At 39.1% G+C, this 26,797-nt stretch overlaps 1 protein-coding gene and 1 pseudogene across 7 annotated transcripts in view; both read left to right on the top strand.

The window, feature by feature from the left end:
- ZNF248 (zinc finger protein 248) overlaps window positions 1–6,922 on the top strand; it is a 30,180-nt gene extending 23,258 nt beyond the window's left edge. For 4 of the 7 annotated variants that reach the window (XM_050805068.1, XM_050805069.1, XM_050805066.1 and 1 more), the window contains one exon: window positions 2,766–6,922. In XM_050805068.1, coding sequence (XP_050661025.1) covers window positions 2,766–4,264 — 1,499 coding nt within the window. In that variant the 3' untranslated portion in view covers window positions 4,265–6,922. The remainder of the gene's footprint in view (window positions 1–2,765) is intronic. The other 3 variants (XM_050805071.1, XM_050805070.1, XR_007728930.1) reach the window with 2 other exon arrangements.
- Window positions 6,923–12,411: 5,489 nt separating this feature from the next.
- LOC126963100 (serine/threonine-protein kinase tousled-like 2) lies at window positions 12,412–18,839 on the top strand (annotated as a pseudogene).
- The last annotated feature ends 7,958 nt before the right edge of the window (window positions 18,840–26,797 follow it).

Raw genomic sequence — 26,797 nt, 5'->3', positions numbered from 1 at the left:
GAGGCCAGAACTAGAAGTATCCATTTGAAAGGCATCAACTTTAGATGATGTTAAAGGAATGAGGCAGAATGAGATCTTCAAGACCAGAAGTCAACAGACTTTTTTGTAAATGACCAGATAGTAAATGTTTGAGGCTTAGCAGGCCACATATGGTTGTGGTTACCGCTGCTCCTCCTCATCTTCTTTCTTTTCCTTATTCCTTCTCTTTCTCCTCTTGCTCTTTCTCTCTCCTCTCTTTTCCTCTTCCCTTTTCTCTACTGTCTCATCCAGTTTTTTCCCTTTAAAAACTTAAAAAACATTCTTAGCTCAAGGGCCATTGTCTTGTAGTTATATGCCAACCCCTTTTCTAGAGTGTGATTGTATGTAGGTGAGAGTAGTCCTGGGACAAAAATGCTTTTGGTAAGTATTAAATTCATCCCATAGAGGATATTGAAGAATAACAATCTGAGCTACACAAAAACCAGAGAGCCTGGTTTCCTGTAGTCAAATAAGGTACATTCTTCCACGTTACTGCTATCTTGAATGGCAACCATGGCATTGCTGTGCTAATAAACCTGTTAATATCTCCTACCGGTCTCTTTGTTCCTATTGTTATTTTTCATTTAAAACTATCTTCTACATACCTTTATATTCTCACTTTTCATTGATATAACTCAAAAGCAAAACCATGTCTGTATTCTCTCATTCCTGAGTCAGTCTAATTATTAGTTGTCTAATTTCTAATTCCTAGTTGGTTCTTTTCTCTTTTTTTTAGCCTAAATTATTCAATTTATCTTCCTTTAGCTTAACAAACGAACCTAAAGTTGCTGCTTATTAATAAATTAAATTTCCTTTTCTTTTTTAAATTTTAAACACTTGTGTCAAGGGCTGACTTTCAATAGATCACAGCAAGGGATCTGCTCAGTAAATTTCCCTTTCAATGACTATGATAGTGTAGTCGTTTGCTACCTGTCTTAAATTTGTTTGTTTCTGCTCCCTAAAATTTATGTCAAATCCCATCCTATTCTATGTCTTAAATTTTATTTGCAAATGCTTTCTCATTTATTGAAAAACTTCCATTCTTGTTTGCCTTGCCTTTTTTCAGGTAATTCATACTGTGTGTGTAAAGTGTTTAGACATTGAATAGTAATGGCTTGTTATTATTTAACTTGTTTTAAGTTAGAACTTAATTTTTAGCTGAAACTTAAATAGCCCAGATTTTATGACATTAACTCACCAGTGGCTGTATGCCAAAAACTCAGACCTGTTCATATGGCTTAGGGTTGCTTAGGGTTTCTTTCTGTATTGAGATTTTTGTTCTCCAAAAGAGAAGGGCCTCTCTTACTAATTTGGATATGTTGATAATTACTTTGTTGATTATCTGTGTAGCCAGATTTAGGAGAGAGCATTCATTTTCATACATTCTGAAAGTATTCTATGGTACTCTTTCTAAATACACATCCCCATATTTTGTCCTCATGTATTATAGCTGATCAGGTACAGGTTGAAAATAATTCAGTGCATGTTGCTTTATAAGAATAATGTACAGTTTGCTCAGTGGGGGCAGAGGAAACAAGACTGTAGTAACACCTGCCAAGATCTGGACTCTGGTCACAATAGAGGCAATAGCATTGAGCAAGGGATTTATTTTATGTTACAATGAATTATATAGACAGTAACTTCTAAAGGATGGATCAAGTGGAGCCTTAAAATGGTAGAGATGTTATAGAGATTTTTGCTATCATTATTTTATTATTATTAGTTTTTGTTTTTAAGTTAAAGTAGCAGTTCACTGAAGGATATCCAGGATCTAAGGAGAGATAAGGATAGAATGTTTCTAGCTGAGTGGAAGGTATGTTGTTGGGGATGAGCAATTTCTGAGAGTCTAATCTCTAGCCAAACTGCACAGAAATATTTTTAATAGATTTGCATGATGTTGAGAAGATGAGGGTGTAAACCATGCTTTACCTCTGCCGAACTTAATTCTTATGTTTCTCACTACCACGCACTCTATTTCCTTTTTAAAAAAACAACTCCCTTGAACTCATTCTCTGTGCATTTCCTGCTCTTTGAAAAAACAGCTCTCAGAATATCTCTATCTCCTATTTATCATGTCTTGAGTTTATTTCACCTTCCCTAGTATGCTTTTCCTACGGCGTTAAAAAAAATTATTTCTTCTCAATAAAACTTAAAGAAAACACTGGATCTTGGGCTATATAGGACTATTCTTTTGAACCCAAGGAAGTTGATGTTTTCAGAATGTTAATTTTCTTGTTGATTCAAAGAAAGAAGCATGTACTCTGGTGGGAATTCTACCCCAGAAAACTGTGTGTGAGAGGATTAGGACCAAGCTCTATTTTGTCTCCACCAAACTTAATTCATCCTCTGAAACCCCTTGTGTGCTAATCTTCACCATCTCTTTATTCAGTGTTCATTGTCTCTGTTGGGTTCACCCCATTTTCTCCGAGTTTTTCTATTTCTGAATCAGCCACTCTAGTTCTCTGTGCTGTGAATTTTATTTCACCTTTTCTTTTCAGTTTTGAAGGTTATATTTATAAAGTGTTAAATGTCATTGCCAATTTCCTCTCCCTGTTTCCACTGAAGCATGTTTATGTTTTCCACCTAAACCCTGGTGGGTAATGAAAATGTACACTTGAACTCAGTTCACACCAGTAAACTGAATTTAAAACAAAAGAATTGACTATGATAGGGCGTTTGTGTAAAAGTCCAATTCCATCAGAAATGTACTAAGGTTCATAAGATGTGGTTATTTTTCTCATTTCTAGAAAGGAAATGGAAAGTTGATGACATGTTAAAGAGCAACCAGGAAAATGAAGATGACCATTTTTGGGAGCTTCTATTCCACAACAAAACAGTAAGTGTAGAAAATGGAGACAAAGGAGGCAAAACTTTCAATTTGGGCACAGATCCTGTTTCTTTAAGAAATTATCCCTATAAAATATGTGACTCATGTGAAATGAGTTTGAAAAATATTTCGGGCTTAATTATTAGTAAAAAGAACTGTTCCAGAAAGAAGCCTGATGAGTTTAATGTATGTGAGAGATTGCTCCTTGATATTAGGCATGAGAAAATCCCTATTGGAGAGAAGTCTTATAAATATGATCAAAAAAGGAATGCCATTAATTATCACCAGGATCTCAGTCAGCCAAGTTTTGGCCAACCTTTTGAGTATAATAAAAATGGACAAGGCTTCCATGATGAGGCAGCATTTTTTACAAATAAGAGATCTCAGATGGGAGAGACAGTCTGTAAATATAACGAATGTGGAAGAACCTTCATTGAAAGTTTAAAGCTCAATATATCTCAAAGAACTCATTTGGAAATGGAGCCGTATGGATGCAGTATTTGTGGGAAGTCCTTCTGCATGAATTTAAGGTTCGGACATCAGAGAGCTCTTACAAAGGACAATCCTTATGAATATAATGAATATGGGGAAATCTTCTGTGACAATTCAGCTTTCATTATCCATCAGGGAGCTTACACAAGAAAGATTCTCCATGAATATAAAGTGAGTGACAAAACCTGGGAAAAGTCAACTCTCTTAAAACATCAGATAGTACACATGGGGGGAAAGTCTTATGATTATAATGAAAATGGGAGCAATTTCAGCAAGAAGTCACATCTTACCCAGCTTCGGAGAGCTCACACAGGAGAAAAAACCTTTGAATGTGGTGAATGTGGGAAAACCTTCTGGGAGAAGTCAAACCTTACTCAACATCAGAGAACACACACAGGGGAGAAGCCCTATGAATGTACTGAATGTGGGAAAGCCTTTTGCCAGAAGCCACACCTGACCAACCATCAGCGAACACATACAGGAGAAAAACCATATGAATGTAAGCAATGTGGAAAAACATTCTGCGTGAAGTCAAACCTCACTGAACATCAGAGAACACACACAGGGGAGAAACCCTATGAATGTAATGCGTGTGGGAAATCCTTCTGCCACAGATCAGCCCTCACTGTCCATCAGAGAACACACACAGGGGAGAAACCCTTTATATGTAATGAATGTGGAAAATCCTTCTGTGTGAAGTCAAACCTAATTGTACATCAAAGAACTCACACTGGGGAGAAACCCTATAAGTGTAACGAATGTGGGAAAACCTTCTGTGAAAAATCAGCTCTCACTAAACATCAGAGGACTCACACAGGGGAGAAGCCGTATGAGTGTAATGCATGTGGGAAGACCTTTAGTCAGAGGTCAGTGCTCACCAAACATCAGAGAATTCATACGAGGGTGAAAGCTCTTTCAACATCCTGAATGTTAGAAGCCTTCGTACACCTGTGAAATTGGTTATACAGTTTCAAAAGAGATTAGAGAAAGCCAAAGAATGTCAGACATTTGTAGAAAATGACTTCTTGTTTGAATATGTAAAAGCTTTCAAGAAAAATTAAAACCTTTCATTAGAAAATTTGTACTGAGGGGAATTCTGTTCACCTAAGTAATATGGTGAAAATATTTATCTAGAATTTATGCTGTTTAGTGTTGTATTCCAGATGTGATACCAAAATTGTATTGCAAATATAATGGACAATATTCATTTATACCCATATTCACAGTGGGATCTGAAGCTTGTAAAAGTTGAATGACAACAGCATTAGACATACATGTGAAGAGTCCCTGATGTTTGTAGACCTTATGTGAGTATGCTAATATAATAAATTTGAGTATGCTTGATTTGTATATTGGAATTCAACATGATTGTGATGAGAAAGTACGTACCCTTAATTGAGTAACTACTATGGTATGTGTTAATATTTTCCACACTAAATACCATTGGTGTCTTTATAGGTTGATATATATGTGTATGTACATATGTTTGTATGGATATGTAAATATATTTCTACACATATACTTAAATATAGTGATGTGCTAGTATAACCTCATACTGACTTAAAAGTTCTGCTGATTGTTAGATTTTAAGGAATTTTGTGAGCCAGTTATTAAAAACAGTCATTATTTAAAATATGTAAACTTACAGTTAAATTAAAAACAAAGGTAATAAATACTCAGCACTCATCACTTCCTAATTATTTTGCTACATTTCACTATTACCTTTGTTGTTTTACTTATTTAATCTGTGTGATGAAAATACTGTATATAGTGTGCACTGCACATCTGTCTCTTCCCAACTCGACATGCAGTGCTGTCTTGTTGGTAGCTTGGACTTAGTGGGAGTGTTTACACCATGGAAATTGACAAACTATAAATCAGGGTTTTAATTTTCTCAGATAACCTGCTGTCAAATATTTACAGCACATCACTGTGTATATATGAAAACGTATTTGGCAATACAAACTGCGTACCCCTTCTCTTTCCTGACGTAAATAAATGGCTATGGCCATTTACAGCTGAACCGCATCTTCAAGAAAGAAGCCAAAAATATTTTCGTGAGGTTTTTAACTACCTCTGAATCCGTCCTACTCTAAATACTACCAGAGTCCCTTTGTAGTTTGGCCAGTATGTGTTTTTAGTGAAATATTATTTCACAAAGAACTATATCATGTACCTTTCCTCTGACTGTTTCCTGGCATATATGCATGAATATGGCCATTATTGAACTGTCACTTGAGTAAAGAAGTTAAACAGTAGTTTTCTGAGGTTTTTCAGCTACCTCTGGGTCATTCTGTAATGTAAATGCTGTTAAGAATGGTTTTTACATAAATTATGCAAAGGTTAACAAACAGTAATACTGCACTCCTCAAATAAAAAGTGGCGGTATGTAATGAAAGGCCCTTTTCATACCCTTGTTATTTCATTATGTATCTGTTTAGGCATGGCCTATGTGACACTAGTTCTGTGTATTAGTATTTTAGAGTGTCTCTGCTTCCCTTGTCCTGTTGTTTCCTTTGCCCCCCTCTTGGAACACAGTGGTCAGCAGTTCTAATAGACACTGCCCATGTGATGGCCATTCCCTACTTCATCCTTGCTGAGCTAAATTTTTTATTTTTGTGCATTCTTCTCCCAGATGACTTAAGTGGTAAGTCCAAATTAGTCAAAGCTAATCATGGAAGTTCCATTTTAATGATTTTGTTGGGGTGAACTTGGGAGCAGTGAGATGTTTGGGAATTATTGTGTAGTCCTTCTGGGAAAGATCTCCTTGATACAACATTGTCATGACATGAGAAGAGACTTTGTCTCTTCTACTGGGCTTTTTCATGTCTGTACATGCTATTGGCTTATCGTTTGTATCTGAAGGGCAGTGGGCTGAAGATAACAGTGTACAAGGTGGGAAAAACCAGCTCAGAGGTGATGTTGCCGAGCTACTCTGCTCTCTGTACCTGCTCTCCACTGGGACTTCGTATAACCCTCAATAACTGTTTTTTATTTGGTCTTAGGGCTATCTGATACTTAAGAGCTGAAGGCATTCCAGCTGGCACAGAGGAATATTTTTCTAAGTGTTAATGTTCTATATGGTAATTGGGGGAAGAATTATTTCTTTTGACAAGTTAATATACGGATGGCTGTTTGTATCAGCCATGGTTCTTTCTGGCGGAAAACAGAATTCTCCAACTAAAAAGATTTTAATGGCAGACTGATTACAGTGGTGTGGGCCAGAAACAAGGGGCACTGAAACACCCAGAGACTTGTATCAGCAGGAAGCCATTACCATTCTGAGCCTTGAAGGGCAAGGATGGAAACAGTGTTACCAGAGCCCAGTAAGAACTGCTGTCATGGAGGAGGGGCCACCTTGTAAGAGACATCATTACTACCAGAACTGTGGTGCCAAATTGCTGGTGCCTCTCTTTGGAGAAACCAACCAGATACATCTGCGGGAGAGCCCAGGTGGGCACAGAGAAGGGTGGAGAGAGAATCTGGGAAGAGAAATGGAGAATAAGCAGCACAGTGTTTTTCATTTCTGTAAATTCCTATGTAGAAGGCTCAGTGTTAGAAATAAAGTTACTCTACTAGTTGCAAGTTAAGTGTTTCTGTTTGTTCTCCTTTCCTATTGGCATAAGTAAACTCCCTTTGGAACCACGCAGGTATGTCTCTCCTTCAACATGTGTGAAGCAGACATTATATTAAATTACATTATTCATATGTCCCTGTGGTGTTTCTTATTGTATGTGGTGTAAGGTAAGCAGCTCTGTATCCTTCCAAATAAATAGCCAGTTGTCCCTGCACTGTTTGATTAATTCACCCTTTCTTGTGTTAATTTGATACATTTTTATTATGTACTTAAATATGTGTTATGAGTATTGCTTTTGACTGCTCAGTGCAACTTTTCTGCATTCTTCTAGTAATAGAACCTGTCATAGTGATCACGGGGTGGCATTTACCCCAATCCTGGCTCCACAGAGTACTGTGTCTTCATGTCCTCCACATTTGTATTGATCCAGAAATAGTAGTTTGTTACAAAAGAGGCCAGTGACAAGCCATCCTAGAATATTTTTATTGGGAGGTCACTGTAGACCAGAGAGTTTGTGTCCTTATTGCTTCCAGCAGTCATGTTGACAAAGTACATTTGCTCTGTAATCTACTGAAAGTCAGTCTGCAACACAAAAATGAAAAAAGAAAAGAAGATGGCTATGATAAGCATCATAAAGAAAAATCAAAATAGGAAAAGTCAGATACAAGGTTTGATTTTAGATAGGATGGAGAGGAAAAGACCTCACTGAGCAGGCTACATTGAGGGAGGAGTGATGTGGATAGTATCTCGAAGAATAGTGTGTTCACGTGTGTGTCTCTAACACATGCAAACTTAAGATTAACACCAAAAACTTACGATTCTGTTTTATGAGATCCTTACCCTAATTACCTGTAATGTACTTTGTTGATATTTTCTCTTATACTGCATTCTATTAAAAGAAATACTTTTTCCCATATACTAAACTGATCTCACAATCAACAGTTTATCCTCCAGTGCACTCATGTTAAACCAGGATGAGAATTGCTGGGTCATAGATTTGTGATTTCTGAAATGACTAATCACTCCCAGTGCCTGGAAATAGTTTTCTGATAAACTCCTAAGAGCCTGTTTTTGGAACTGGGCTTACTTTCTGTCTTGAAATTGCCTTTCTCTGGTCTAGTGGGCCCTGTCACTTCACACCCTACCTGTATTTAGCAGGGAAATGTGGAACTATTGCTTCTGGGAGGGTTCAGCCCATGGGTATCCTTGATGCCTTCAACCCCTACCCCTGTTTGCTGCTGGCAACCAGAGACTGTAGCTGTGACTGCCCTGGATCCTTTCATCATATCTGTCCTTTTCTGAGGAAGACTTACCTATTCTCCTTCCTGTTTTTCCACTGAGTCTTCATCTGTCACCCAGTGACTGGACACTGCACACTCAACCTCCTCCTTTTGTCTGAGGAACTCCAACTCCCTTTTCCCAACCTACCTCTCTTCTCAGATCTTGCATTCCCAGGCTTCTCTTTCAGACAACAAAAAACCAATGTCTTCTCTTAGACAGCAGTTATGAAGAGCAAGGTCTCAGATACTTTGGAAGGTGAGAATTGATGACTAATATGAAGCTATGCCATGTTTGGAGTCCATACTTTCGTATGGCCAATGCTGTCTGTTATTGGTTTCTTTATCTACAGAATGGGGGTAGTTATCCTCTCTACAAAAGTGGGCCTTAACCGTAAGCTTGCTTTCAGTAATAGCCAAAAATTCTCCCTTTACCAATCCCCTAAAGGAAGCTCAGGACCTCAGAAAAGAAGAGAGGAGTTCAGAATTTCTTCAACTCAGACCTCTTGTAAAGGCTTACCCTATTCTTGTGGATCTCTGATAACATCCCTTAAAACAGAAAACGAACTTGGAGAAACTTGGCAGCCGTGACTGGTGCCCATGACATAGTGGGACTTCCTTAGCTTTCGCAGGCCTAGATTCCCCTGTGCTGATGTCTGCACCAGTTGCCGATATTGGGAGAATAAATATTCTTTGGAATTTGACAGATGAGTTCTCTTCAACCCACCTCACTCACATATTGGTTCACTTCCCTAAAGTAACTTGGTTTTTAGTTCTGTCTGGGCCTTTTTCCATGCACTGTAACCAATATATATGTGCCTGTAGAGAATTTATAACATACTGGAGTTTTATGGACATTTGAGTATTAAAAATCAAGAAATATGGTCAGAATATTAATCAAATGCTAGAATACATACAAAATCATAAGAGATTTGCCTTTAATTAGATCCAGGCATGACTGGAGAGTTGTAAGTTGTATTTTTAATTGCTTCTAAAGAGAAATAAATAGTAGTATCAGCTCAGCCACAGGAAATTAACCTTAGATGAATTGATACTACTATTATGTGTGGTTTTTAGTTTTCTCAGATGATTTGGTGATGTGTACACATATTATTGTTACATTATTACAGTTAAATATATTTTAAAGTTCCTATAGAAATGTTGCCTAAGTTTTCAAACTGATAATGTTAGTGGTAGTGATGAAAAACATACCTGAACATCAATAACTTTAGAAGAGCAGTCAGATGCTATCAAAGGCTGTGAAGAACTTTAACCATGAAACAACAGGGAGTTAGTTTAGTAGGTAATGATGAGGAAATAATACTCAGAATATAGACATTAAAATCACTGACATGACTTTACCACAGAAGTCATAGGGTTATACTCTCTGAAAATGCATTTTTCCACTTATTTATATGAGAAAATGAGTGGGGAAAATAGTACTTTCTGTTATGTGTGTTAGTTTTGTCAGGGGCTTTTGGTTTGACTTCTTATATTTCAGTGTCCTTTTAGGATACACACACACTCTTACACAATAGAAGTATAATGTATATGGTGAACTCATTTACAGTACATAACAGTTTTCCATCTTAGTTTTCCTACCCTTACCTCACCATTTTTAACAACTACTTAAAATTTCTCAACAATCATTTATCTACAATATTTTATCTACACCTACCAATGGCTCACTTTTAGGTAGTTTCCCATATTTTTACTCTTACAAATGAACATTATTGAGGTACACCTTTGAGCATATACCTTTCTACGCTTGTCCAAGTTTTTTCTCTCTCTCCCTTTTTTTTTCCCCCATCTGCACAGACACACAACCACCAAGTTGTCTTCAAATTAATTTCTCAGAGTCTACTCTCTGGATAATAGGGGTTCTAATGAAATTGACTCCAGGAAGTCTGTATGGATTTCATTCCCATTCAAAGTTTGGAAATGTGACAGCTGGGTGGGGTGACTAATGCTTGTAATCCCAGCACTTTGGGAGGCCAAGGTGGGAAGAATGCTTGAGCTTAGGAGTTCAACACCAGCCTGGGCAATATGGTGAAACCCTTTCTCTACAGAAAATACAAAAAATTAGCCGGGCATGGTGGTGCACTGTAATCTCAGTTACTTGGGAGGCTGCGGTGGGAGAATCACCTAAGCCTGGGAAGTTTAGGCTGCAGTGAGCTGTGATTGTGTCATTGCACTCTAGCCTAGGTGACAGAGTAAGTCCCTGTCTCAAAAACAAAAGAAAAAGTTCGGAAATGTGGGCCCACCATTGCCACAGTGGGTGCTGTTCTTTTTTTTTGTTGTTAAAAAAATTCCAACCTTACTAATATGACATGATAAAATAGTTCTTAAACATTTTAATTTCTAAATTTTCTACAGACATTGAACAATTTAAAAATATTGATTACACCTCACTTTCTTGATGTTGGCTTATATCAGTAGGCTCACTTTAACTGAGGTGCTCATCATTTTATAATAGCTAGTCATGGAAGATTATTAAGATTTTCTTGGTTTATGTGCTCTCACCAATCTAAGTACATAGTTTACCTTTTTACAGGAACAATGGAAACTTGTTTTTTTTACTTTATGAACAACATATCAACAGGATAGTCTTTCTCATTTCTGGGAGGTATACTTTAAAATTTGTCTATGGGAATATATATATTTTTTAAGTTTTCAAATTACTTCAAGCTTTTAAGTAATTTTGGCTGTGTGCAGTGGCTCACGCCTGTAATCCCAACACTTTGGGAGGCCAAGGCAGGCACATCACGAGGTCAGGAGATCGAGACCATCCTGGTATCACGGTGAAACCCCGTCTCTACTTAAAACAAAACAAAACAAAACAAAAAAATTAGCTGAGCGTGGTGGTGGGTGCCTATAGTCTCAGCTACTCGGGAGGCTGAGGCAGGAGAATGGTGTGAACCTGGGAGGTGGAACTTGCAGTGAGCCAAGATCGCGCCACTGTACTTCAGCCTGGGCAACAGAGTGAGACTTCGTCTCAAACAAAACAAAACAAAACAAAAAAAACTTTTAAGTAATTTTTCCCCCTGCAATTGGTATGCAATCTTAACATTAAGATTAGAACTGCTCATAATTTTTAAACGCTTTGGTAGTTTAAATTTTATATTCCATGTGAAGTATATTTATTATGTGAGGTAAACATTTACACATACCATGTGATCTACAGAGAGAACCACTTACCCCAACACCATTTATTAAATAGGCCTATTTCTCTCTACTTTGAAATGTCATTGTGATGGTTAATTTTATATGTCAACTTGACTGGGTTGTGGAGTGCCCAGATGCTTGGTCTGACATTGTTCTGGGTATATCTGTGAGGGGGTATTGGATGACATTAACATTTAAATCAGTAGACTAAGTAAAGCAGATGAACGTGGGTGGGACTCATCCAATTGATTGAAGGCCTGAATAGAACAAAAGTGCCAACACCCCTGAGTAAGAATTCCTACCAGTGACCTTCAAACTGGACATCAGCTTTTTCCTGCCTTTAGACTCAATTGAAACATTAGCTTTTCCTGGGTCTTGAGCCTTCAGATTGGAACAATACTCCCAGTCCTCCTGGGCCTCGAGTTTGCTAACTCAACCTGCAGATCTTGGGACTTGCTAGCCTCCATAATCAGGTGAGCCAATTCCTTATCCTAAAGCTCTGTCTATATGTACATCTTATTGGTTCCATTTTTCTGGAAAACTGACATAGCCACCATTATCACATACTGAATTCTTACATGATCTTAGGCCTTTACATATTTTTTTTTCAGACTCTGAAATACTTAGTTTATTCTAGCCATTAAAGATGCATCTTTGCCCCAGTGCGGTGGCTCACGCCTGTAATCCTAGCAATTTGGGGGGCCGAGGTGTGTGGATCACCTGAAGTCAGGAGTTCAAGACCAACCTGGCCAACATGGTGAAACCTCTCTACTAAAAATACAAAAATTAGCTAGGCGTGGTGGCACGTGCCTGTAGTCTTAGCTACTCGGGAGGCTAAGACACAAGAATCGCTTGAACCCAGGAGATGGAGGTTCCAGTGAGCTGAGATCATGCCACTGCACTCCAGCCTGGGCGACAGAGCGAGACTGTCTCAAAAAAAAAAAAAAAAAAGATCTCTAGTTAAGCTTTGGTCTGTATCTTCACAAAATTCTCGACCCCCCTCATTATTTCACATAAAATTTACATTTGTTCTAGCAGCAGTACAAAAGATTTGAAAATACAGAATGTTGTTGAGATTTTGTTTGGAATGTTGTGACATAATGTGCATAATTTTTTTTGTTCAAAAAAATGATTAGTTCCTGTTACTTGCTTTTTGTTTTGTTTTGTTGTTGTTGTTGTTTTTTGTGTTTTTGAGACAGAGTCTCGCTCTGTCACCAGGCTGGAGTGCAGTGGCGTGATCTTGGATCACTGCAACCTCCGCCTCTTGGGTTCAAGCGATTCTTCTGCCTCAGCCTCCCGAGTAGCTGGGACTACAGGCACATGCCACCATGCCAAGCTAATTTTTGTATTTTTAGTAGAGACCGGGCTTTACCATGTTGGCCAGGATGGTCTTGATCCCTTGACCTCGTGATTGGCCCACCTCGGCCTCCCAAAGTGCTGGGATTATAGGTATGAGCCACTGCGCCCGGCCACTATTTGCATTTTTTAAGGTGTCATTCAATAAACTTATAGTTTCCTTTACATAGCCTGCACATTTAATTCTATATGTTTTTTAGAACATGTAAACATCTTGACTAAGTTTTATAGTTTCCTTCACATAGACCACACATTTATTTAATTCTAGATATTTTTTAGCACATGGAAGCATCTTGATCAAGCTTGTCTAACCTGTGGCCCATGGGCTGCATGTTGCCCAGGATGGCTTTGAATGCAGCCCAGCACAAATTTGTAAACTTTCTTAAAACATCATGTGTAGGGAGACCCCCTGAAACTGTTGCTACGGAATAAAAGATGAAATGCTTCTGATTATTGTAAATTCAAAATTGCATGCGGGATTGTGTAAAGACCATGCCAGGTTGTACTGTCAGAATGAGCCAACAGCGCGTGATGTGCTTCCCCCTGCAGAGAGCCTATGAATGGACGCGCAGTCAGGGAGGTTTCACAACACCAAGATTCCTATCCCGGAAAAGCAGATGTTTATAGCTGTGGGAATGGAATGCGACCCTCGTGGAAAACCTATAAACAGGCGCATGGGGGGCATCTGTCCATATGGATAAGATAGGGCTATAAATGCCCTTATCTTGCCGTGGCTCTTCTAGGCCTCTTTAGGGTTCATACTCCCTTCTGAGAATTTCTGGTCTAACTGATTGTCTAACTTCAGGTCCTGTTTCTATGAATTGTTTGTAACCAGCTTTTGCTGCAACTGTTACTATTGATTAATATCTTGCTAATCATAGGTTATGGAAAGACCGTGTTCCTGTTTTAAGGCTCTGTTAGAAATTAAACTTCACCTCCTGTTTCTATGAACTGTTTGTAATGAGCTTTTGCTGTAACTGTTACTGCTGTTCCTGTTTTAAGGCTCTGTTGGAAATTACTGATGCGCACACTATGTTGTAAATTCTTATCTCTGTATACTGTACTTCTCTGTACAGATGTTATGTTAAAGAATTACTTCATCCCCATGTGACCATCTCACCACATAATCAAATAACCCTAAATCCCTCACTAACGTACCCCCGCCCTCACTAAACTCAATAATAAATGCTGGCATATCCAGGGCATTGTTGGCACCACGGGACCAGAAGGCTGTGACCCCCCTGGACCCAGCTTTCACTATTTTGTGTGTGTCTGTTATTTCTCGACCTGCCGATCTGCCTGGGAGCAAAGAGAGAGCCCCGTTGCATTGCGGACTGCTGGCCAGTTCCCACAATAATTATGAGCTTTTTTTGTGTGACTTTTATTTTTTTTAGCTCATCACCTGTCATTAGTGTTAATGTATTTCATGTGTGGCCAAAGACATTTCTTTCTTCCATTGTGGCCCAGGGAAGACAAAAGATTGGACACCTCTGATCAAGATTGGACACCCCTGATCTTGACTATATTATTATAATGAATATAACAGAGGTATTTTATTAATATATATTTAATACATGTATATTTACTACTGAAGATTCTCGTGGTACATAGTTCAGTGAAGAGATTATCACAAAGCATCATGCCTTTTGTAAAAATGTCAGACTTTGCACTTAAAGTGAATGGAGAGGATGAATCATTTCTTTTAGATTATGTTTTCTGATTTTTTTTCTTTTTTGTTTAATATATATGTAATTTTTCCAAGTTGATATATTTTGCAACCTGGGAAAAAAACAGTCATGGAGATGACACTTTAATTGTTGGTCTCGTTTTCAGCTTTATTTAAATGTTTTTTCTGTGTTCACAAGTGAAATTGATAAACAGTTTGTGGTAGCTTTCTACGTAGACACAGGCTGTTATTTAAGATGACTCCAGACCATGTCCATTGTTTGATTCTGAAGGGGCAAGGCCTCCAGGGAGAGGAGATTAATTTGAGCAGCACCAACTTATTACAACTTTTGGAATGATTGCTACCGAGTGTCTACAGTGGCTCATGGGACACTAAATTCAGCAATGTGATGATTTGGGCCTCTGACGACACAGGGAGGGGAAGGCATAGCCCCTTGTGTGGGGCTTATGTTGTCTTCAGCTTCTGAGGGAGCTGATTACTGAGGCTCCAGTCTTCAGCCTTTATCCTTTGGAGAACTGGTTCTGGGCATAGAACTGGTTCTGGGCAGAGAACTGGAAAGGAAGTTTGTGCACAATTGGAATTGGTTTGAGGGGAGTTCGGTGGTATTTAGTGGTTAGAAAAGGTGAGATTAGCTTATAGTAGATGGGATCCAAAACTCCAAATGACTGTCATTTGTGTCCATTAGCATCTTGGGTTTTCAAGCCTGTCCTGGATGTAGGTAAAGGCCTTTGATGATAGGCTGTGCTCCAGGATCAGGGTTGAAGAGGGAGTAAAGGTAGGGACTGGGACTGAGCAGTGGGTTGGCTGTGGTTGCATTTGTTGCTTTCTTTGAGGAAAGCTCCCTGTGTAAGTGGCCAAGTATGTTCAGTAAAATGTGTAGGCCTTAATTCCAGAAGAACTGCATCTCTGCAGCTGTCTATACTGGGGAGTGAGGCTCTTGAATGTGATTGAAGAGTTGTTAAAGGCCATCTAGTAAGACTGAGAGGTGTGAACAGTCCATAGTAAAGCACACTGTTCAAGAGCACGGACTTTGGAGTCAGTGAGGCCTGCATATACATCCACCACACTTAACACATGTGTGACTGGACAAGTAATTTAACTACTGAAAACCTCAGTTTCTTCCTTTCTAAATGTGAATGGTAGTAGTACCTACTTTGTAGGGCTATTCTGAGAGTTAAATAAGATAACCAAGGAAATCCTAAATATATTCATCCAACCAATAGGTATAAGTCATTTTCATAGTTGCTTAGGAGTTATTTCTAAATGAAACAGACAAAACTCTCTGCTTTTATAGAACTTATTTTCTAGTGGGGCAATAAATATAAAAAGTTACCATGACTTCCACAATGGCAGGATGAGGACCTCTGTAGACCTACTTCTCAGTAAAGTGAGCATAACTGATGAAAATTATATAGGTCTTTGGGATCCCAGAGCACCTTTAGTCCCTGGAGACGCTCTGCCAGCCAGAAGTGATGGAAGAATTGTATAGCCTGGACCCACAACGGCAGGAATTATTGGAGGCCAGGTTTACTACAGTAGGTGTTAGTAAGGAAAACTAGAAAAGAAGAGGAAAAAACAATAAATCGATGCAAGAAGAAATAAATATATTGCAAAACAGAAGAATGGGAAATATTCAAGAGTTGGAAAATCAGGAAACAAAAGGCGAAATGAAGGAGAGTACATCAGATATAACGAAAGGGACCACTTAATAGTAAGTCTTCCAACCAGAGCTTATGCAGTGTGGGATCCTTGAGTGATAAAGAAGTAGAGACTCGTGAGAAAAAGCAGAATGACCAGCGAAAGCTGAAAAGAAAAGCTGAACCATATGAAACTAGCCAAGGGAAAGTCACTACTAGGGTACATAAAATTAGTGATTACTTTGAGTTTGCTGGGGGAAGCGGGCCAGGAACCAGCCCTGACAGAAGTGTTCCACCAGTTGCACAATTCTCACCGCAACATTCCTTATCCAGTCCCTTACTGCGATGCCTAGAACAGCCCCTCTGTGGTTTAGATGGCAGCGCTACAAAGGAGGTGATGGAGGAGCAGTCTGCTCTGCCAACAGCCTCATGTCAGCAATGATAACAAAACCTCGGCTTGACACAGAGCAGCTGGCACAAAGGGGAGCTGGCCTCTGCTTCACTTCTGTTTCAGCTCAGCAAAACAGTCCCTCATCTACGGGATCTGGCAACACGGAGCATTCCTGCAGCTCCCAAAAACAGATCTCCATCTGGCACAGACAGACCCAGTCCGACCTCACAATAGAAAAAATATCTGCACTAGAAAACAGTTAAGAATTCTGACTTAAGAAGGAGGGAAGAACAGATGATTTATTAAGAGCCAACTGTGATTTGACACAGATTGATGAACAGCAAAAGATGCTACAGAGATACAAGGAAGATTAAATAGATGTGTGACAATGAGCAAGAAAGTCCTTATAGAAAAGTCAAAAAGAGAAATGGAATGCAGAGATAAGAGCATGCAAGACCACTTGAGTTTGGACCACTTTTCTACTGTCTGACAAGGGACCTCTTTTACTGAACAGTGGACAGATGGTTATGCTTTTCAGAATCTTATCAAGCAACAGGAAAGGATAAATTCACAGAGGGAAGAGATATACAATGGAAAATGTTAGCAAAACAGAAACCTCCTGCAATGAGTCAGGACCCTCCTGCAACCAGTGAGCAGAAACAGCGGAAAAGCAAGACCAATGGAGCTGAAAATGAAACGTTAACATAGCAGAATACCATGAACAAGAAGAAATCTTCAAACTCAGGTTAGGTCATCTTAAAAAGGAGGAAGCAGAGATCCACGCAGAGCTGGAAAGGCTAGCAAGGGTTAGAAATCTATATATCAGGGAACTAAAAAGGATACATAATGAAAATAACTCACAATTTAAATATCACCCAACACTAAATGACAGATATTTGTTGTTACGTCTTTTGGGTAGAGGAGGTTTCAGTGAAGTTTACAAGGCATTTGAACTGACAGAGCCAAGATACATAGCTGTAAAAATTCACCAGTTAAATAAAAACTGGAGAGGAGAAAAAGGAGAATTACCACAAGCGTGTATGTAGGGAATACCGGATTCATACAGAACTGGATCATCCCAGAATAATTAAGCTGTATGATTAATTTTCTCTGGATACTGATTCGTTTTGTACAGTGTTAGAATACTGTGAGGGGAATGATCTGAACTTCTATCTGAAACAGCACAAATTAATGTCACAGAAAGAGGCCCGGTCCATTATCATGCAGATTGTGAATGCTTTAAAGTACTTAAATAAAAGAAAACCTCCCGTCATACACTATAACCTCAAACCAGGGAATATTCTTTTAGTAAATGGTACAGCGTGTGGAGAGAGAAAAATTACAGAGCTTGGCCTTTTGAAGATCATGGATGATAGCTACAATTCAGTGGGTGGCATGGAGCTAACATCACAAGGTGCTGGTACTTATTGCTGTTTACCACCAGAGTGTTTTGTGGTTGAGAAAGAACCACCAAAGATCTCAAAGGTGATGTGTGGTCGGTGGGTGTGATCTTCTATCAGTGTTTTTCTGGAGGGAAGCCTTTTGGCCATAACCAGTCTCAGCAAGACATCCTGCAAGAGAATACTATTTGTAAAGCTGCTGAAGTGCAGTTCCCACCAAAATGAGTAGTAACACTTGAAGCAAAGGCGTTTATTCCACGCTTGGCCTACCGAAAAGAGGACCCCATTGATGCCCAGCAACTGGCATGTGACCCCCTACTTGCTGCATCGTATCTGAAAATTGGTCTCTGTGAGTAGCCCTGCTGGAGCTGCTATTGCATCAACCTTTGGGGCGTCCAATAGCAGTTCTTCGAATTGAGACCGACTCCAAGGTCACAGACTGTTCAACACGCACAAAGTGGACAAATGGCATTTAGCAGCAGATTTGGAACATAGCAATTTTGAATGGATCTGAGGAAACCTGAACCAGGTGCTTATTTTCTTGCTTTTTTTCCCATCCATTGAGCATGACTGCATGAATTCTTTTTAAGGAGACACCATGGGCAGCTCTGGACAGGCCTAGTAGGAAAAGGCCCCGCCCAAGGTTCTGGTGTCAGTGGCCACTGTGTGTGGCTGCTCTGACTGAGGAAAAAATTAAAAAGAAAAACTGGTTCTGTGTACTGTGAATTTGAAAACATGCAGACTCAGGGGGGTCCCTGATACAGTGCTTCAGATGAAGAATGTGGACTTGAAAATACAGACTAGATGACTGGGTGCGGTGGCTTACGCCTGTAATCCCAGCACTTTGGGAAGCTGAGGCAGGCGGGTCACAAGGTCAGGAGATCGAGACCATACTGGCTAACACGGTGAAACCCCGTCTGTACTAAAAATACAAAAAAATTAGCCAGGCGTGGTGGTGGGCACCTATAGTCCCAGCTACTCAGGAGGCTGAGGCAGGAGAATGGTGTGAACCCAAGAGGCAGAGAGCCGAGATCACGCCACTGCACTCCAGCCTGGGCGACAGAGCGATACTCCATCTCAAAAAAAAAAAAAAAGAAAAAAAGAAAAAAGAAAAAAAAAAAGAAAGAAAATACACACTAGTCCCGTGTCTATATTTAAACTTGTTCTTTTCTTTTAATAAAGTTTAGGTAACATCTTCTGAAAAGCTTGTAGCACAAAGGCTGAGCTGCAGATGGTGTTTGACTTTGGAGGAAAAAAAATGCTGTTGCCTGTTAAAGGCACTAGAGTTAGTGTTTTATCCCTAAATAATTGCAATTTTTAAAAACATACAGATTCCCTCACCCCTTTTTTATTTTTGAAAGAATACATTTGGTTGTAAAGTGAAACCCGTATTAGCAAGTACGTGGCAATGTTCATTCCAATCAGATGCAGCTTTCTCCTCCGTCTGGTCTCCTGTTTGCAATTGCTTCCCTCGTCTCAGTAGGGAAAAAATGAGTGGGAGTACTGAGATGTGTGGGTTTTTGCCATTGGACAAAGAATGAGGTTAGAAGACTGCAACTTGGAGTCTCTCTAGGTTTTCAACTGTTTCTTCACAATTTGAACACTTGATGGTGGTCCCTTTTAATTTATTTGAAATGCTATTTTTTAAAAAAATAAAGGTTCATCCATGCAAAAAAAAAAAAGAAAAGAAAATCAAATAGGTCTTTGGAAGTGGTTCTTAGGGAATACAGCAACTAAGCACTACTTATTCAAGAAAATTTAAAAGTCATTAGTAATAGTGAGTATCTGTAGTATTTGAACCACAACTAGTTCCACCCCATCTTCCTCCCAGGTCAATATGACAAACTCTAGGTGGGTGCAGCCAAGAAAACAGAGCTCCCTTGCCTCCCAGCTCCCATTTGAGGGCAGTGGCATCTACATGGGAGGGGCAGACTGCTAGTATTTCTTATACATCTACAAGTTGTTTAAGAGGCTAAATTGCAGGTCAGTACAGCTGAGGAGAATTCCAGGACTCCCTTCCACCCAGACCCCATTCACTTGACACAGGCTCTATCTCAGGCATGGTGTCCTGAGAATATAGGGGTCCAGTTACCCTTACTTTGACTCAGTAGGGTGGAGGTTCCAAGCCAGAAGAGGAAAGCCAAGAAGACCATCACCTTCCTACCCTCCCTACCCAGCACCCTTCTCCTAAAACATGGATGCTAGAAATAATCATTCCTAGAAATAATTACTCCACCCTAGCCTCTGGGGCATGGCTCAGAGATTTCATCGAATGGGGAAAACAATTCGTAAAATCAAGAGGTCAAAAGCTCTGCTAATGAACTGACGTTATTTGAATGAGTGTACAGGAAAGGTCAAATCTAAGGGCACTCAAAAACAAGATTTTGATGGAAAACAAGAAGCTGACAGCTTCAGTGAGAGATCCAAGCTAAACATAGGCCACATATTTACCAGAGGTGAACCAAGGAAAGAGATGACTAATCATAGGCCCCCGTGGTGTCAGAACAAACCTCCAATACTGACCTCAAAGGCTGTTCCTGTAGGAAGGCTTGTGTGGCAAATTGTGGTTACATGTGGTTAATTTTAGCTTTGAACATGGTAGTGGTTACCCATCACTTACCCCCAGCAGCTTTGTATGTGTTCCTGAAGCAGCTTGCAGAAGCCAGGATAGGCATTAGGGCCCTGTTCTGCAAATATTGGGGAACCGTGCTTTAGTCACTGATTGCTCCTTCTGATCATGGAGGTGCAGACACGGAGGTATAAACACAGAGGTGAGCAGCTATTGCAACTCATTGCCATTGTTGCAAGCCCTTGCCCTTATTCACTGGAGAGATGCTCTTTTGATTTAATGAATTACTTTTCCCCTGTCCCTCATCCCCACCTCCTTGGCAAAATGTCTCAGCCACGCCCAGAGCCTAGGGTGGAGAAAGTGAAATGGTTCTTTCTAGTGCAATTGTTTTAGATGAAGTGAGTTCCTGGGGATTTAAAGACTTGGTGCTTTTCCCCTTCATTTTTCTCTCTCTCTCTCTCTCTCTTTTTTTTTTTTTTTTTTCCATTTTGGGAACCAGAAATGTAAGGACTGGGACCTTTGGCAACCACATATACGGAAAAATTTAGACAGTTGCCATGCATGCCCAGGAAAAGGTCCAGGCTTAGAAATGAACTCAGAAGAGCCTCAGTTTACATCTCAGGCTAATCTTTAGTATGCAGACACCCTGTAACTATTTTTTTAAACTAAATGAATGAGAACAAAAAGCCTAGCAGAATCTGATCTCCAGAGATACCACACCATAAATTTCAAATGTCCAGTTTTCAACAACAACAAAAAAATCACAAGGTGAATAAAGAAAGTATGACTAATTGAAAGCAAAAAAGAAAAGAAACTGCCCCTGAAAAAGACCAGACTGTGGGTTTACCAGACAAATTAAAAACACTGTCTTAAAGATGTTTAAAGAGTTAAAAGATGATGTGGACAGTCAAGAAAACTATAAACAAAATGGAAACATCAATAAATATAGAGAAAAATTCTGGAGCTGAAAAGTACAACAAATTTGCTAGAGGGATTTAAAAGCATATTTGAGCAAGCAGAAGAATGAGTGAATTTGAAGATAGGGTCATTGAAATCAAATTTAAGGAACAGAAATAAAAAAGACTGAAGCTGGGCATGGTGGCTTATGACTATAATCCCAGCACTTTGGGAGGCTGAGGCAGGCAGATCACCGGAGGTTAGGAGTTTGAGACTAGCCTGGCCAACATGGTGAAACTCTGTCTCTACTAAAAATACAAAAATTAGCCATACATGGTGGTGTGTGCCTGTAATCCCAGCTATTTGGGAGGCTGAGGCAGGAGAATCACTTGAACCCAGGAGGCAGAGGTTGTAGTGAGCCAAGATCACGCCACTATACTCCAGCCTGGGGAACAGACCAAGACTCTGTCTCAAAAAAAAAAGTCTGAAAAAATAAATGAACAAAGCCTATGAGACGTGTGGGACACCATCAAGTGGATGAATATATGCATTGTTCGGAGTGCCAGATAGAGAAAGCATAGAGATAATTTGGAGAAATAATTGGTGAAACATTATAAAATTTGATGAAATATATGAATATAAACCTAGAAGAAACACAATAAACTTCAAGTAATATAAAATTAAAGAGGCCCACACTGAGGCACATTATAATCAAACTGTCAAAGGCCAAAGACAAAGTTTTAGAGCAGCAAGAAAGAAGCAGCGTATACATAACATACATACATACAGGCTATCCTCAATAAAGTTATTAGCAGACTTCTTATCAGATCTTGGAGACCAGAAGGCAGTGGGTTGAAATGTTCAAAATGCTGAAGGGAAAAAAAAATCTGTCAGCAAACAATTCTGTATTTGGTAAAGTTTTCTGTCAAAAGTGAGGCTGAAATTAAGACATTCCTGGATAAACAAAAGCTGATGGAGTTTGATAGCAGTAGACCTGCCCTGCAAGAAAGCTAAAAAGAGTCCTTCAGGTTGAACTGAAAGGACACTAGACAGAAACTAATGCCATAAAAGCAATGAAGATATCTGATAAAGGGAAATGCACAGGCAGTTGTAATACAAAGATGTATTACTGTAACTTTGGTTGGTAATTCCACTTTTTGATGATTTTTACATGATTTGAGAGACTAATGCATAAAAAGGATTTGTGTCTCTGGACACAATGTATAACAAGGTCATTTTGTGACATCAATAATTTAAAAAGTGGTGGGGACAGCGCTATGTAGGAGCCAAGTTTTTTTGTGTGTGTTGTTGAGGTTAAGCTAGTATAAATTTAATTTACAGTGTTATGACTTTAGGATGTTAAATGTAACAAAGAAAACAGCTATAGAGAATACACACAAAAAGAAATGAGAAGGGAATTAAAAGATTTAGTACCAAAAATCTACTAAAAAGAAAAGAACTGTAATTCAGGAAATGAGGGGAAAAAATGCTGTAAGACATAGAAAACAAAAGCACAATGATAGATGTAGATCCTTCATTTTTGGTAATTACTTTAAAGGTAAATGGCTTAAATGCTTCAAAAGAGAGATTGGCAGAACGGATTAAATAAAACCAAATGTGATTGAACAGTACTGTCTACAAGAGACGCAGGTTCTGATCTGTGTCCAAAGACATTAATGAGTTAAAAGTGAAAGAATGAAAAAAGATATCCCATGCAAGTTGTAAAAAGAGCAGGAGTGAGTACAGCTGCTCCTTGAACAATTGGTGGTGGGTTAGGGGCACTGACCCCCAACACAGAAACACACAAACACATGCACATGCACATAACTTTGGCCTCCCCCAAAATGTAACTGCTAGTGGCCTACTGACCAGAAGACTTACCAATAACATAAATAGCTAATTAACATGTATTATGTATATGTATTATATACTGTATTCTTACAATAAAGTAAGCTAAAGAAGATATTAAGAAAATCATAAGGAAGATAAGAATATGTTTATTCATTAAGTGCAAGTGGATCATCATTAAGGTCCTCATCCTCATTATCTTCACATTGAACAGGCCTATGAGGAGGAGGGAGAGGAGGAGTCAGTGTTGCTGTCTCAGGGGTGGCAGAGGCAGAAGAAGTGGAGAAGATGGAAGGGAGGCAGGAGAGGCAAGCATACCTGGTATAACTTTCCAGAACTACACCATAATTTCTGTCTGATGTTTTTTGCTTTTCTAAAAAGGTATCTATACAGTAACAGTCCTATTGTTTTCTTTAATTTTAGCACCTGTATTACAAAAGGGTCCATGTCATAAAAGAAGTTAAAAGCATTCTTGAATAATTGGAAACCTTCTGCCAGATTATCTAATAGCAATTTGTTTTATGACATTGTTACTTGTACGTCTTCTACGTCTTATGCCTCATAGTCAGGCTTTGGAAGTGTTCATTTCTATCAAGTCATCTTCTGTTAATTCCTCTGGTGTGATGTCTATTAGATCTTGAATTTCTCCAAGATCCATATATTGAAATCTTTACTCTCCTGCTTCCACCATCTTTTTTTTTTTTTTTTTTTTTTTTTTTTTTTTTTTGCCATATCCACGATCTCTTTTATGATTTCCTTGATTGGCTCTGTCATAAATTATGTGAAGTCATATACAACATCTGGATATAGTTTTCTCCGGAAGGAATTTATTGTTTTGGGGTCAATGACTTCTATGGCTTTTTCTTTGACAGTCATGCCATCTTCAGTGCCAGTGGTGTCATGCTTCCAGTCTTTCATGATGTTCTATCAAGGTTCTTTTCCATAGCATTAACCATCCTTTCCCTGGAGTACCATTGTAATGAGGCTTAAAGTTCCTTATGCCCTCCTCATCTAGAGGCTGAATTAGAGACACTGGGTGCACACAGACCACTTTGATGTCTTCGGTGTTGAACTGATGGGGTTCTGGGTGGCCAGGGGCATGCTCAATGTCAAAGGAGCTTCAGAAGGCAGTCCCTTACTAGAAAGGTATATCCTGACTTCAGGGACAAAGCATGGATGAAACCAATCCGGAAAAATGGTTCTCACTGTGCAGGCCTTTGTATTGTGCAACCAAAAGACTGGAAGCTGATGTTTATCTTTTCTCTTCAAGGCTGGGTGTTAGCAGTTTTATAGAAAAGGGCAGACCTAATCATAAAGCCAGCTGCATTTGCACCAAAGTAGAGGTAGCCTTTCCCTTCCTGCCTTTAATCTTGGTGTTCATTTCTCTTCCTTAGTATAACAAATGTCCCTTGTGGCACTTTTTTTTTCTTCCCCAAAGATACTTTTGTCTACATTAAAGACCTGTTCAAGCAGATATCTTTCCTCCTCAATGATTTTCTTTCTTCCTTTTTTTGAGACAGGGTCTTGCTCTGTCACCCAGGCTGGAGTGCAGTGGAGTGGTCATGACTCACTGCAGACTTGACCTCCTGGGATCAATTGATCCTCTCACCCCAGCCCCTCGAGTAGCTGGGACTAGAGGCATGTGCCACCATGCCTGGCTAATTTTTGTATTTTTTGTAGAGAAGGAGTTTTGCCATGTTGCCCAGGCTGGTCTCGAACTCCTGGGTTCAAGGAATCTGCTTGCCTTGACTTCCCAAAGTGCTGGGATTACAGATGTGAGCCACTGCGCCGAACCCTCAGTGATTTTCTTAATGGCATCTGGGACCTTGTCTGCTGCCTCTTGGTCAGCAGAAGCAGATACTTCTGTTATTGTGACATTTTTATTTTTTATTGTTTACATTTTTCGAGACAAGGTCTCACTGTCACCCAGGCTGGAGTCCAGTGGCATGATCACAGCTTACTTGCAGCCTTGACCCCCCTGGCTCAAACAATCCTCCCACCTCAGCTTCCCAAGCAGCTAGGACTACAGGGTCATGCCACCACACCTGCCTTTTTTTTTTTTTTTTTTGGTAGAGACAGGGTTTTGCCATGTTGCCCAGACTGGTCTTGAACTCTTGGGCTCAAGCAGTCTGTCCACTTCTGCCTCCCAAAGTGCTGGGATTACAGGCATGAGCCACTGCGCCCTGCCTAGAAATTTCTAACGCCAAACATCTTTCTAAAACTATCAAGCCATTCTTTGCTGGCTTTAAATTCTCCAGCTTTAAATCCTTCATGTTTTTGTTTGTTTGTTTGTTTTTGCTCTAAGTTGTCATATAACTTCACTATTTCTCAAATTGGACTAGAGTCTATAGGTATGCCTTATGGCAATCCTGAAGCCACATAAAAAATGCATTTTCAATATGAGATTACAAGGTATTTTGCTAAAAGTGCAAAGTTTTTGCACCTGTGGCACAGCTGCAGTGACAGCTTCATAAATTTTCTTTTTCTACAGTGGTTCTTACACTGAATTCAATTATCTTGAAATAGTGGGTAACCACAGCTGCAGACCTCAATCTACAGTACATATTAAGCAATCCGTCTTTTTCTTGTAATATCATGACTTTTCTCTGCATCTTAGGAGCACTTCCAGCATCACTAGTGGCACTTCATATGGGTCCAATAGTGTTATTCAGTGTTTATGGAAATGCACTAAAAATGATGAAAAATATGTGAAAACTGTAAGAGATTACTTTTACTGTCATATGCAGTTTACTGGAGAAATGAACTGCTCACACAGAGATGATTAGCTTTACATGATATTTTAAGTGGATACTTCAGCTCACCACAATAGCAACAGGACTTGGCTGTGAAATTATTATAGTAGTATACTATATACTACAGGTAATTTTATGCAGTTATGATTTAATACTACCTCTTCACGTCTGTTAACATTTCTCTTGACTGCTAATGGTACCATGTACAGTCTTTATTTGTGCATGTTTTATTAAATTTTAACTTTTTATAGGAAATTTGTATATTTCTGGATAGTAAATGATAAAATAGACTAGTATCTTCATATATTTTATACATTTATTTCATACCTCTTTTGCTTAATTTTTTTCACTATTTCTAGGCCACATGGTTTATCTGCAAGTTTTTTTTCAAATTGTCACAAATCTCCAAAAACTTTTCCAATATGTTGGAAAAACTCCATGTATAATAGACCCATGCAGTTTAAACCCATGTTGTTCATGGGTCAACTGTATGTTAACATCAGACAAAATAGGCCTTAAATCAAAAAGGTCACAAGAGATAAAGAAGGATATTGTACGTTAGTAAAAGTTCAATACAGCAAGAAGATACAGCAATAATGAACATTTATGCACTTAATAACATCAAAATAAATGAAGTGAAAATTGACAGAACTAAAGGGAAAAATAGACAGTTCTACTGTAATAGTTGGAAACATCAATATGTCATTCCAATAATGGATAGAACAGTGAGATAGAAGGTGGAAACACAGGACTTAAAAACACAATAAGCCAACTTGATTTAACAGACATCTAAATTAAATTACGTTTGCAGTTCAATCAAGGTTAAGGTTATTTTTAGGGCCTAACTGGCTTTGTCTGCCCTAGGATTATCCAGACCTGATCTGCATTTAAAAATTTGCTTCA

This window comes from Macaca thibetana, chromosome 9, assembly GCF_024542745.1.
Source record: "Macaca thibetana thibetana isolate TM-01 chromosome 9, ASM2454274v1, whole genome shotgun sequence".
Classification (NCBI taxonomy): domain Eukaryota; kingdom Metazoa; phylum Chordata; class Mammalia; order Primates; family Cercopithecidae; genus Macaca; species Macaca thibetana.
The sequence above is the reverse complement of the archived record's forward strand: the minus strand, read 5'-3'. Positions and strand labels throughout refer to the sequence as shown.